The following is a 12,192-nucleotide window of genomic DNA, read 5'->3' as shown; positions in this document are numbered from 1 at the left end:
CAGCAAAGAATGTTATTGATGATATACTTGCTCTAAATCCCTACAAAAAAGGTAATATTTCCAAAATCTATACTCTTATTCAAAATATGATGCCACTTGAATTTCTTTCAGTTCATACTTAAAATGGCATTTTATCTTCATTTAAGGCTTAAACTGAAACTTAAACTCCCATCACTACTTCTATTTTAGTTACCATTTCAGCTTCTGTCAGTAATATGACATTTCTTTCAGTGCTTCCAACTTCAAATCTTTGCAAGCACATTTACAGTTCTAGTTTATGTATTAAATCTTATTTTCAGGCCCTTATTGTACTGTAAGTTTTTAAAAATAATTGTCTGATTGTAATTTTAGTCTTGGTTTTAAATGTAAACTAAGGTTGGAGCACACTCGCCTCTTCAGTAACACTCACTGCAAACGTTACAGACGTTTGACTGTCAGTGGTTTTCCAGTTCCCTCCTTGTTGTTTGCCGTCTTCCTGCTTTCCTGAGAGTTGTCACTCATGTCTGACTTTGAACACTCTTCTTTTCGCCAGCCGTTCCTCTTATCTCGCCCTGGCTCCATTTCTCACTCCAGCGAGTGTCTTCTTTACATCTGTCTCTCACTTTCACGTCTTCATCTGATAAACCTCTACCTCTACCCTTCACTCAACAAATCAATGACAATGATAAAGAAAGGATTTGCATTAGATTGTCACAAATGGTCTAGTCTCATTCTTTCCCTCAGTTTTCTTTTCTCCTCCTTCCCCTCTTTCCAGGTGGGATGCGTCCTAACACACTTGTCCTCGGATTCTATGATGACTGTCTTCCAAAGGACAAGCTGATCGATCCATCGCTGTCTACCATTCAGTGCACAGATTCCTCTGAGGAGCTCGAGCAGCACCCCCCTCTCTTCCACTTTGCCTCCCTGCGGTGCTCCAGCGACAGACATGATCATGGTGAATTTGGAGACGGGAAGGTCCTCGGACCCCAGGAGTATGTAGCGATCATTGCTGATGCCATGAAGATGCTAAAGAATGTGGTGCTGGCCCGATACTTCAACAGCTTTGACCGAGCCCAGGTCCTCTCCCCGCCCTCCTCCTCTCCGGGGAAAGGAGCTGTGTATGTTGACGTCTGGCCGGTCAACCTCCTGCGTCCGGACAGCAGTAGCTACGTCGACACCTGCTCTCTGTTCCTGCTACAGCTAGCATGTATCCTCAACATGGTGAGAGCCTGGCGCAAAGCTACCCTCCGCCTCTTCCTGTGCGTGGAGGAAGGGCGGAGTGTGAGGGGCTCGGAGGAGAAGCTGGGCCAGCTGTTGAAAGAGCTGAGAATCAAAGCTCAGGTCTATCCCGTGCCGTGGGACCAGCAGGTGGCACTACACTGGCAGCGGCAAGGTAAGTGGGGCAGGAAGCACCTGTCGCAGTCCACTGATACCACTACAGAAGAGAAAAAGCCAAGAACAGAGGAGGAGGAGGAGGATGAAGATTATGTTAATAGCTTCCCGAGCAATGCCACTCGCCTGTCAGATGACTACCTGTCCTCTGTCAATAAGATGATCCTGGACACGGCTCAGCCCGCCCCTGCTGTGCGTTTCCTGTACTTGCCCCGCCCCCCGGCGGACACCCGCCGCTACACCACCTACTTACACCAGCTGGAACTGCTGACCCAGGACCTGGGCCCCACGCTGCTCATCCACGGTGTCACACCTGTCATCACCACTGACCTTTGAACAATCCCCTTCCCTTAGGAGCTGAGGGCTGGTGAGTGTAGCCGCTGCTGAAGGTTCCCGCTGAAGGTGTGGTGACCACTTTTAGTGCAGCGTCACTGCAGACCTCAGCAGTGCTCCAGCACTGACCTCTCCACCCAAACACAGTCTGGGGAAAGCAGCCCTTGAAATTTGACCCAGATGGGGACGCCACTGCTGACTCATTGATACCATCTGCACTGCCTCGCACAACGTGGAGGTAAAATGAAGAGGAAAGTCTCCAGACAGCCTATTTTTAGACTATATAAAATGATGACCGGATGTTAGACTTGTCCAGTTGGATTGCAAAAATCCTGACTATCTTAATGTTTTCTTGTGCTGTCAACTTGTAGTTCTGGTATTCCCGTCAAGCTTCTGAAGGCCCCGTGATCATAAACCTTCAAGTCAACCTTTTGCAATTTAAGCATGAAACAATCAGACTGTGGTTGCATGTACCTAACAGCTATTCAGATATACAGCCTGCCAAGCAGGTTGTATATCACCAATACTCAACAAGCTGACAACCCACAGGGGATAACTTAGATTGCAAATCCACCTCTGTCACTCCATCAGCTACTTCTTCCTCCATACAGTATCTTTGATAGAGGCCATGGTCTAATTCCCGATACAGTCGGGAGAGAGACTCCCCTTTTTCCTTTCTTGAAATTTTCTCTCGGTGTGCTGCTGCTCAAATTCCTTAAAATGATCATTCCATATGCCTTCAGATTGAAAAGTGCCTCACTAGTCAGGGAGCTAAAGTTCGAGTTCATTCCAGCATGGACAGAAAGTTGGACTGCGTTGCATCTTGGACCAGTCATTCGCAGGAAGTCTGCCTTTTCATTTTAGGAGCTTAAAACAAATGAAACGGCTGAACAATATTATCTACGGTGCTACTATGGAAGTCTTCAAAGTTTTATTCCAGAAATCGTTTTTTGTGAATCTCAGGAAGACATTCCTCTTTTTTCCAAATGCACTTTTAATCTTCCTCTGCCAAACTGCATGCTGTGCAGCTCTCCCAAATTCCTCAAACGTGTTTACAGCGCCAACAACTACTGTGATTATCCACAAGATTTTAGTGATTGTTTTTGATTGTTTATGTATTTTAGGTACTCTGTAGCTTTTAGAAGTGTTTTTACTCACTAGTGACCACACTGCATGACGAGCCTCAGTGCCTAATGGATTTCAATATTGGCTCAGCTCTGCAGCCTCTGCCTTTACCCAAAGTGCTTGTAACATAAGTGAATCTATGAAACTTTGGCTGAACAGTTGCCACTTGTGGCATCTACAGGAAATACTAAAACATTGTCTACCAGGTGCACAAGAACAGAAGAGTGTGAAAAGTCAGAGAACTGACTCTGTAACGTCAACTGCACAGCAGAAACTATCTATGGAAACTACGCTAACGTTAGCTAACATTAGCCTCAATAAGCTCTTGGTCACATCAGACTGAGAGCTGTAAGGCTGTAACATAAATGCTCTGAGTGTACTGACTTGAGAAGAGGTACGTTTTATTGCTTGGAAATTGAACTTGTCATTTATAAGAGACAGAATGTGATTTCTCCTGTTCTTTTGGAAGCATCACTGTGTTACAGTGCTGTGTTTTCATTCTTGACGCCATCTGTATCGTGAAAATAATCTAAACGGCTGGCATCCTCGAGTCTAAAGTCTCCACAAATAGATTCTTTGAGTTTAATAGATTCGTCCTGACAATCTTCATCACACTGACTTGGACACATCTGTCTGGTTCAGTTTCTTATTTGAAGAAAGGCTGGTACTTGGATGTGGACTTATCTTGATATCCCTGTGTTTGAAATGAGATCTATGTTTACTTGTGGACCAATTGGATCCCTCCCATTTCACGGATGGCTCCTTGTTTGGACACTACACTCCTAGACAAACCGATGACACTACATTTCTTCCAGTCTTTGTCTTGGACTCTTGGAGTCTTGGCTCTTGAACTCGCAGGTGTGCAAAACAATTCAGCAGTACACCGTCGTTTATTGAAGAGATGAAATGTTCAGTGTTTGATTTCCTGTTGAAATCTGAAAGTATATATGTATACCTTACAAGATATAAACTGAAATGACATTAAAAAATAAGTTTATATTACATGTCTTGTTTTTTTTTCACTTCTCTGCGAACGCCAGATCAAACTTAACAAACACTGATGTGTCTGGACTTTGTTTCATTCCAGCAAAGACCAGTTTGTGCGCCTCAGAGCAGAGAGCTGAGGGTTTTTTTGTGTCCGCTGCACTTGTTTGTTTGAGGTAAACTTTGGAAACAGAGGCTGAGATAGCTCAGCAGCTCAGACAGAGAGATACTAGAGGGTGCCAGCCAGCCAAATTACCTTGTCCTACAGTCACCCTCGCCGCCAACCAGGCAGAAATGGATTCCATCTCCGCTCTGAGGTGAACAACAGATTGGAGAAATAAGCCCAAATAACCATCGATATCTGTTCAGGAGGAGGAAGGCTGACATTTATCACTGAGAGGATTGTGTGTGTGTGTGTGTGTTCGCGTAAAGAATGGTTCAGACTAGGTTTTCTTTGCATGTTCATATGTTCATGTGTATTTTTTAGTACTGTGTGATTAGAAACAAACATTTACCAACCAATCTCAACCAATGTAAAACAGATTTGCAAATAAATGCAACCCACCTTGAACTACTCCAAATATATTCTCAACTTCAAGTTCATTAATTGAATGCCATTCACATTTAAAAAGCTTCCTGGACAACAAATGTTTCATTAAACTGCTGGTGAAAAACGCAGATGTCCAGCGTTCAGTGGATTCATGTGACAAACCAAAAACATGCAGTAGCTACATACATAACTGAGTTTGCTTGATCATTGATTTGACTGCTGCTGTTCAAGCAATGAGTTCTAAAGCCTCAACCTGCAAAAGTGCAGCTTATTGACGGTGAGCTGGTTCATGGCCAGGGCTTTTTAGCGTGAACCCTTTACATGAAGTCATTTTCAGACACAGATGACTCCTTTATTTCAGACCATGACTAGTTTAGATGAGACGGTGTAGATTGTGTTATTGTTCATTTATCATATTACTGATTTCATTTTCACGTTTAAAGAGTTAAAAAAAAACTTTATATGAGAAAATACACAACCCCTGTGAGATAGAAGTAATAACTTATTTTAAATTGCAATAAGTTTATTAGCTGAAAGTCAATTTTTTAAATACAATTTAATGTCAATCACTCTATAAGATGATATCACCATGCAATTAAATCTGCTCAGTCACCATTACTCAAAGCATTGCCATGCATGGGAAGCTTTTCAAAAGCAAATGCTATCAGCGCTGTGAAGCTGACGGTGGGAATGTATGTGTAGAATACTGACATTTACTGAATTTGGGTTGTATTTATTTATGAAACCTTCACCAACCAATCTTTGTTCAGATTGGTTGGTATGTTTGTAGATTGGATCATCATACACGTTTGTAAATCCAGTTTTATTTTTGGATCATGCAACACGCATATTTGACACTAATTTCTCTCCGGCTCCTTCAGGCTTAGGAGTTCAATTTTGCATTCAAAGCGTTTCGCTTGTTAAAACAGAAAAGTTGTAGGCTACGAAAAACAAGAGAGCGCAGCGGGAAGGAGGAGGGTGGCTGTGGCAGAGGAGAGGAACCGCTCACCCACAGGGCTTTTACAAGTGTGTGTGTGTGTAAGAGAGAGAGAAAATCAAAGATGGAGACCATCAGGGCTGAGTGTGTTTGCCTCCAAGTCTGAAACTCTGCTCTGTCATGTCTGCAGCCCTGATCAGAGGAAACTTGTCACTACCTTGTCACTCCCACCGTGCGTCATAGCCCTAACCACCAGAAACGCTGCCGGGATTCACACACACACTTCATCACTTTTAATTTCTACCACACTTTCCATTTCATCTCCCTCTCCGCATCTTCAGATCCACTTAATTTTACATGACACACAGATTGCCAGAGTCATCAGATGAAGAGGAGGCCGGGGTGTCAAGTAGAATTTAGTCCCTCCGACACCCAGATTCAGCTACTAGTTAAGGTTTTCAGAGGCCAAACAGACCCCTGGCTTTTTCTCACAATCGTGTCTGCATTCCAATAAGCAGGCAGTGTGTGTGCACATTCAGATTACAGTACGAGGGCACTCAAAGAGTTCAGCACGGCAGTCGTAGTCTGATTGCTAAAGCATCCGAGGCGCTCCTCCGCCGCTGCGGGTGCACGTCTGCGGTGTGTGTTCAGCAGCGTGGCACTAAGAGTGCACTTCACAGCCTGTGTATGCTCTGAGCTGAGTGTGTGTACATGTATCCTGCGCTCCTTACAATCCCAGAGGAGAGTGCACTAAGTGGTGTCGTGTAAGCCGACAGTGAAAGCTTGAGCAAATCATTTTTCTTCATGCCAAATCACAGCTCCATTTTCTTCAACAATGTGAGCTCAGCGTGAGAGTGTTACCCGGCCGGTGGACGCTTCATTGTGTATCGCTCCGACATACATTACAAATAGGATGCGGCCCGTGCGGGGTTTTTGCAGGCAAATGTTCTGGAGCTGCAGACGTTTTCTTGCAGCAGCGTGCAGATATTCAGTGTTTGACTTGTAACTGAAAGAAGGAAAAAGCCTCCAAGAGAACAATTTGAGATGTTGTGTAGCTGTTATAAATAAATTTTGGATAGGAATTCAACATGATACTGAGATATTTCACTTCTGAACTCTGTTCAATACATTGACCAATAACCTTTGAGATGGAACTGGATGGAAAGGCTCTACCAGATACCTACAGTATATAACAGTGCATGAATCTGGTAGATACTGTACAAATGTGCACAAAAAGGTGGCCATTCTGAACAATCTAAAACAGAAACATGTTTGCTTTGTTTACAGTTTATCTCTTTTATTGTGCTAATCTACATTGAAAATACCACTGGATGAGAACATATGTCCACACTTTTGAGTAGCACTGTAAATGTGTAGTAGTTTTTCACCTTTCATCAACAGTTACTGCACAGCGATGCCGGTTGGAGATTTTCTGTCATGCACAAACACATGGACATCAGGGCACAGATCATCCTGTCAGACAGACCCCTGGAGAGAGATCAACCCAGACACCTGTAGCACATAACACGTACATAAAATACATAATGCAGCTGGAATTACTGCCACTGACCACTGAGAACAATCAGATATCTGGTTCTTGCTCCTGACTAGAAAGAGTGAGAGAGAGAGTGGGAGCGTGCATGTGGACAAAGCTGACATGAAACCAAACCTTTCTTTTATCCTGAAGCATGATGTAGCTCTGTGTGATTCCCAGGTTCACCTGTGAAGACTGCAGACTGGGGTCTTAGCTTGTCTCCTGCATGATTATAAATTAAGAGGAACTGCTCACGGGCCCTAAACTTGCTGTCAAATGTTGTTGATAACTGTTGGATATAAATTATCCTGGCCATTCAGGTTAATGCAAAAACCATGAACGTGACACAGAATATTTCCACCTTAACACAAAGAGTTGTTCATTCTTAGCAGCATCAAATCTGGCATCCTAAGACATGAAATGCTTGTTAATATGTTGACTGTGTCATGTCGTCATGATCATTCTTCCTGATGCTTTCATGCTCTTGGTTGGCCCTGCGAGGCACTCTGTCCTTGAACAATAAGGCCTGACTCGTGCATAATGTTGTTGTCATATGTCATCATGTGGCCTCCTCCATGGATCTTCCATCTGCAGCGGTACAGCATCTTTCACGTGTCTATTAAAGTGCAATGATGTTGCATTAAAATACAACAAAAGAAAATAGAAGTGACCTTGCCACACTGGTCTCCCTCCAAATTACACCAGTACACCAGTGGCTAACAACACAGCAGACCTGTCTCCTTCTGAGACATCACGTCTTCCAACAGAACAGTCCTAAACTTTACCAAACCAACAGGAAAATCATAGCAGGACACGCAAACTCTTCATCAAAACCCAGTTTAATAACAGTAACATAGATGAACAACACTGACAGCACTCTTAGATTCTGAATAAAGGTCTTTAATAGCTGTAATGCAGTGGACTCACTCTACTTGTGAATGTTACACACTGGTCTAAACACAGATTTAACTTTCCAGGCTCTTGTGTCTGGCTGCGTGGTGTCTGAGCAGAAAACTTGGTAAGCTGTTTAAACTCAAACAGCCACCGTCTCATCAGGTTGTGTATGCACTTGTTTGAATAAGGGAATTGAATTAGGGTGGAGCTTAAAAAAGCAAATCTGCAATGTTTATCTGCCCTTTGGAAGGTAAGAAAAAAAACAGAAAAGAACAAATGATCTATGGAAAGAACATTTTGAGAGATTATCTCAAGCCTGTGATGCATTTTCTGGATATGAGGTTCATATACTGGACTACTGAGGGGGAGCACAAAATATCGGCTCATTTATAATAATATTCGAATTATATTCTTGTATTTAGATTTATATTTAAGGATAAATGAAGACAAATTAAACCAAAATATTCACTGACAAGGGTTATGCTTCATTCTCCATCATGGTCACCATGAAAAGAATTGCATTTGCAGCAGCACCTCTCCTCTACTCTCACTACGCCTGCCCTTAGGTTGGCTCATATTATGCAAGACCCGCCCACTTGAGATTGACAGCTGAGAAAATAAATTATCATGAGCCAGTGTGGATTGATGCATTCATCCAATTTTGTTGATATATAGCATGGGCCGAGGTTGACTGACTAACTGATTGACATCGCCATCCAGAGCCACGCTACTAGTGTTGCTAAAAACATTGCCTAGCAACATGTTTCCTTTCTTCTCTTACATTATGAGCGCTGAGAATACGATATCCGCCCTCAGGAGCCAAAGCAAGATCAGTGGTTTTCATGGGTATGTTAAGGCACTCACACCACTGAAAACCACTGAACCCCTCCCCATCTTTACTTCAGAAAGACTCTCTCTCTCTCTCTGGGATGCTCTTTTTTATATTGGGCCATATTACTAACCTGCTGCCAGTGAGATGTTTAACCAGGTGTTTTCTCTTAGCATTTCACAACCTTTCCAGTCTTTTGTTCTCACTGTCCCAACTTTTTTGAAACGTGTTGCTGGCATCAAATCCTAAATGAGGGTAGAATTTTCCAAAACAAACAATGAAATGTCTCAGTTTCATCATTTCATATGTTGACTTTGTGCTATTGCCACTCTTTTTCTATTCATATTTTACTTTCACAGTGTCCCAACTTTTCTGGGAACGGGCTTGTACATTTAAAGACTCTCATGAGGCCATCCCATGCAAATAACAAGCTACATGAAATGCATCTACTGTAAAAATCTGCCTTGCACGCTCGCGAGCTCAAATTAGCATAGTTTTACAGTGTCAGCAGTGTGTGCTCGTGGCCCCACTGTGCTCCGTGTTGAGCTTCCCGTCGTGCTGCTGAATATGTATGGTGGATGCGCTTGCAGAGCCACAGGTGGAGAAGCATTCCTTATTGCTTATTCTGTTTTATGTTTGGCCCATATGCTGCAGCGCGATACTCATCCATTTCCACACACAGCTTGGACGGGATAAGGTGCATGAAGATGGCGGCCTACTGGCTGAATGCCATTACATTTTCCATTCACTGTCCCACCACGAGACTTGGCAACATTTGCTTTTTGTTTGTATTTTCGAGGGGGCTGAGGGGATGCGTGTGGGACGAGAGGGGATGGGATGAACAAATCACATCAAATGGAACCACTACCGTGTAGGAAAGTGTGCGCCTCAGCACTGCTTTAGGTATAATGACGCAGAAAGGTCTCACTCCTGTTTATCCATGGCCTTCACCCTTCATCTATTCTTGGTTTCATGTTTAGCAGTAAGAGTGGGAATGCTCTCTGAGGCTGAGCTCGGATAAGGATTGTGTGCGGAAGTGTGAAGTTGTTTGTCCTTGCTGACTGTACTCAAGACCATTGTGAAAGGCCTGTGTGTCCCTGAGTAGTGGGAGTGAATGCCATGGCATATCAATTCCATGTAACTAAAAACAGGCTGAATAAACATACTGTGTGAGTTGGCCCTCCTCTCTATCACTCTTATTTTAACATCTGTTTTCATAACATTTCCCTCTCATCTGCTCTCCATCTATCCACCGAGCTGCACGCTCCTTTCCCCTCGTTTAATAACTGTCCAAAATTAATCTCCAGATTTCCTCTTATTTCTTTCGTTCTCCAACACTTTCTCTTCTCGGTTGCCTTTTATAAAAGGTGCTACATGTAGCATTTTGACATCAGGAAATCGTTACTGCATTGATTTTGGGGCATTGGGTAAATAACTTAACAAATGAGAACCTCATTTAGAAGATTTAGCAGCCCTTGTCATCCCTCTACACTTCATCAATTAGCCCCACTCGCACCGTGACTCAATCGGTCGGTTGGTCTCCCACTTTGGTCCAGACTCAATATCCCAACAACTGCTGGATGGATGGTGTGAAATTTTGTACAGACATTACTACTGCCTACTGACCTGGATGATGATCACATTTCGTGTAGCACCACAATGGGACTGATATTTATGTTTTTTTAAGTGAAATGTCTTAATGCTTATTCAGTGGTTTGTCTCAAAATCTGGTGCACAGATCCACACTTCCCAGCCACGATTACTACACCTAAAAGTGTTTAAAGCCGGAGTGCGGGATTTGTACACATAAATGGATGTCTGTTAGATTTAAGCCCTTGCCAAATGAGTTGACACAATGCTGATTAAGTCGGCGGCGTCTTCAGCAAGTTGACAGTGTTTGTGTAATTACTCTCACTGCCAGAGGGGGTAGACATGCTTTAAAGATAATCCCAGTTAATTAAAACTTGGGTCTTGTCATATAGTTCGGGCCATCAATTCTTACTCATCAAAGCCATTTCTGAGGCCGATGTGAACACAGGGATATTAACAAAATACGGCAGGGCAAGAAACAGGCAGCCACATGATCAGACAGGTTGTAAAGAAGACCACAGACTACCTAAAACAACTATGGAGGTCAAAGTTGAACCCCGAAGTTGGTCTGTGAACTGTTAAAGCTTTGGGTGTTGGACTAACGTTGCAGTTTGTTTAAGACCGCTGCTTACTTGTTTTTCCCCTGATTGGCTTTGAAGAGATGTCAATGCTTTCCTACATCTTCCTACAAACATGCTAACAGCTACGTGAGGCTGTACTTAGGCACTGCAATGCTTTGTGCTAAATGCTAATGTCAGTATGCTAATATGCTGTCCACATCTGACCTGATGATGGCGCTAGATGACAAGTCAGAGGATCGCCAACGTGCATACTGTTCATCCTGAGGGGAACATGCATTTTTGCCTCAAATTTCATGGCAATTCACCCTATAGCTAAGCCATGAAACTCAAAACTGCAAATGTCAACCTGCTGGTGGTGCAAGTCAGCTGATCACAGTCGACAGCAGTCCAAATATTCTCCCACAATGTCGCAAGCTAACTGTATCATTGTGATATCTTTCCTTACATTTGCGCATACAACCTCACAGCTAAAATGAGCTTGCTTGGTAGTTAAATAAGCATTAAGGGGGACATTAGAGAATTTAGAGTCGCAGTGATTAACTGACAGCGGAGTCCTCTCCAGTCTTTCAGACACAACAAGCCATGGGACCAAGACGAGGTCTGAGATAACAGAAAAAACATTGTGAGATTACAACCGAGACGGTCATTGTTTACCTCAGAAAAACTTTCTTATAAACATTGCAGTTTCATCTTATTTTGTAATCCATAGAATCTCATCTTTTTCAGTGGCTCATTACACTAAGAATTTAATCATGCTCTACCTATTGAGCTCGACAAGAACTGACCACACAGCTGTGCTTTGTATCTAATATTCAGTCTGCTTAAACAATATTAAGAAAAAGCACACAAGTGCTCATTTCATCTTCACTAATCAGAGCAATGACCCAAAAGATGAACAAAAAGAGGCAAGAGACCTCATCTGCTCTGTCCCACTTCAGCCTCGCAGCTTGTCATTATCTGTCCAGCTCTTACTTCACCCACTGTCAACTCCTGCCTCCTCCCCTCCGTCGGCCCACCGCTCAACCCCAGAGATGTAATCACATCTATTCAGCGATGAAGATGAAATCCCCTCCATCCACCTCCTCCTCCACCCACTCTCATTTGAACCTGGTTGAATCTGGTCATCCTTTTGTTGTTGTGTCTCCTGACACAATGGAGAAAACTGCGATCACTTGAATGGAATCGGACAGAGAGTGGAAGCAGCGGGATGGGAGGACTGTGGCTCTGTGAAGTTAGGAAGGTAAATGGTTATGAGTGTTTGTCTTTGTGTGTGTTTACAGCGGTAATTAGTGCACTATGCTGTGGGTAAAATGCTCAGGCCAGCCATGCAGAGGAAATGGACAAGTAATGGAGTGTTACCTACGCCAAAGCACACCCACAGGGTTCATTTAACACACACACACATACATGGTTGTGGGTGCATCCACTAAACACAGAAACAAAATGTCACAGAGGCTAATGGCA

At 43.2% G+C, this 12,192-nt stretch overlaps 1 protein-coding gene across 1 annotated transcript in view; it reads left to right on the top strand.

The window, feature by feature from the left end:
• Positions 1-4,323, top strand: part of zgc:153039 (uncharacterized protein LOC767698 homolog) — a 59,481-nt gene extending 55,158 nt beyond the window's left edge. The window contains exon 13 of the mRNA XM_041940511.1: positions 755-4,323. Within this exon, the coding sequence (XP_041796445.1) occupies positions 755-1,707 (953 nt within the window). The 3' untranslated portion in view covers positions 1,708-4,323. The remainder of the gene's footprint in view (positions 1-754) is intronic.
• Positions 4,324-12,192: the final 7,869 nt, after the last annotated feature.

This window comes from Chelmon rostratus, chromosome 7 (assembly GCF_017976325.1).
Source record: "Chelmon rostratus isolate fCheRos1 chromosome 7, fCheRos1.pri, whole genome shotgun sequence".
Lineage (NCBI taxonomy): Eukaryota > Metazoa > Chordata > Actinopteri > Chaetodontiformes > Chaetodontidae > Chelmon > Chelmon rostratus.
This window is presented reverse-complemented; position numbering and strand designations above follow the sequence as displayed.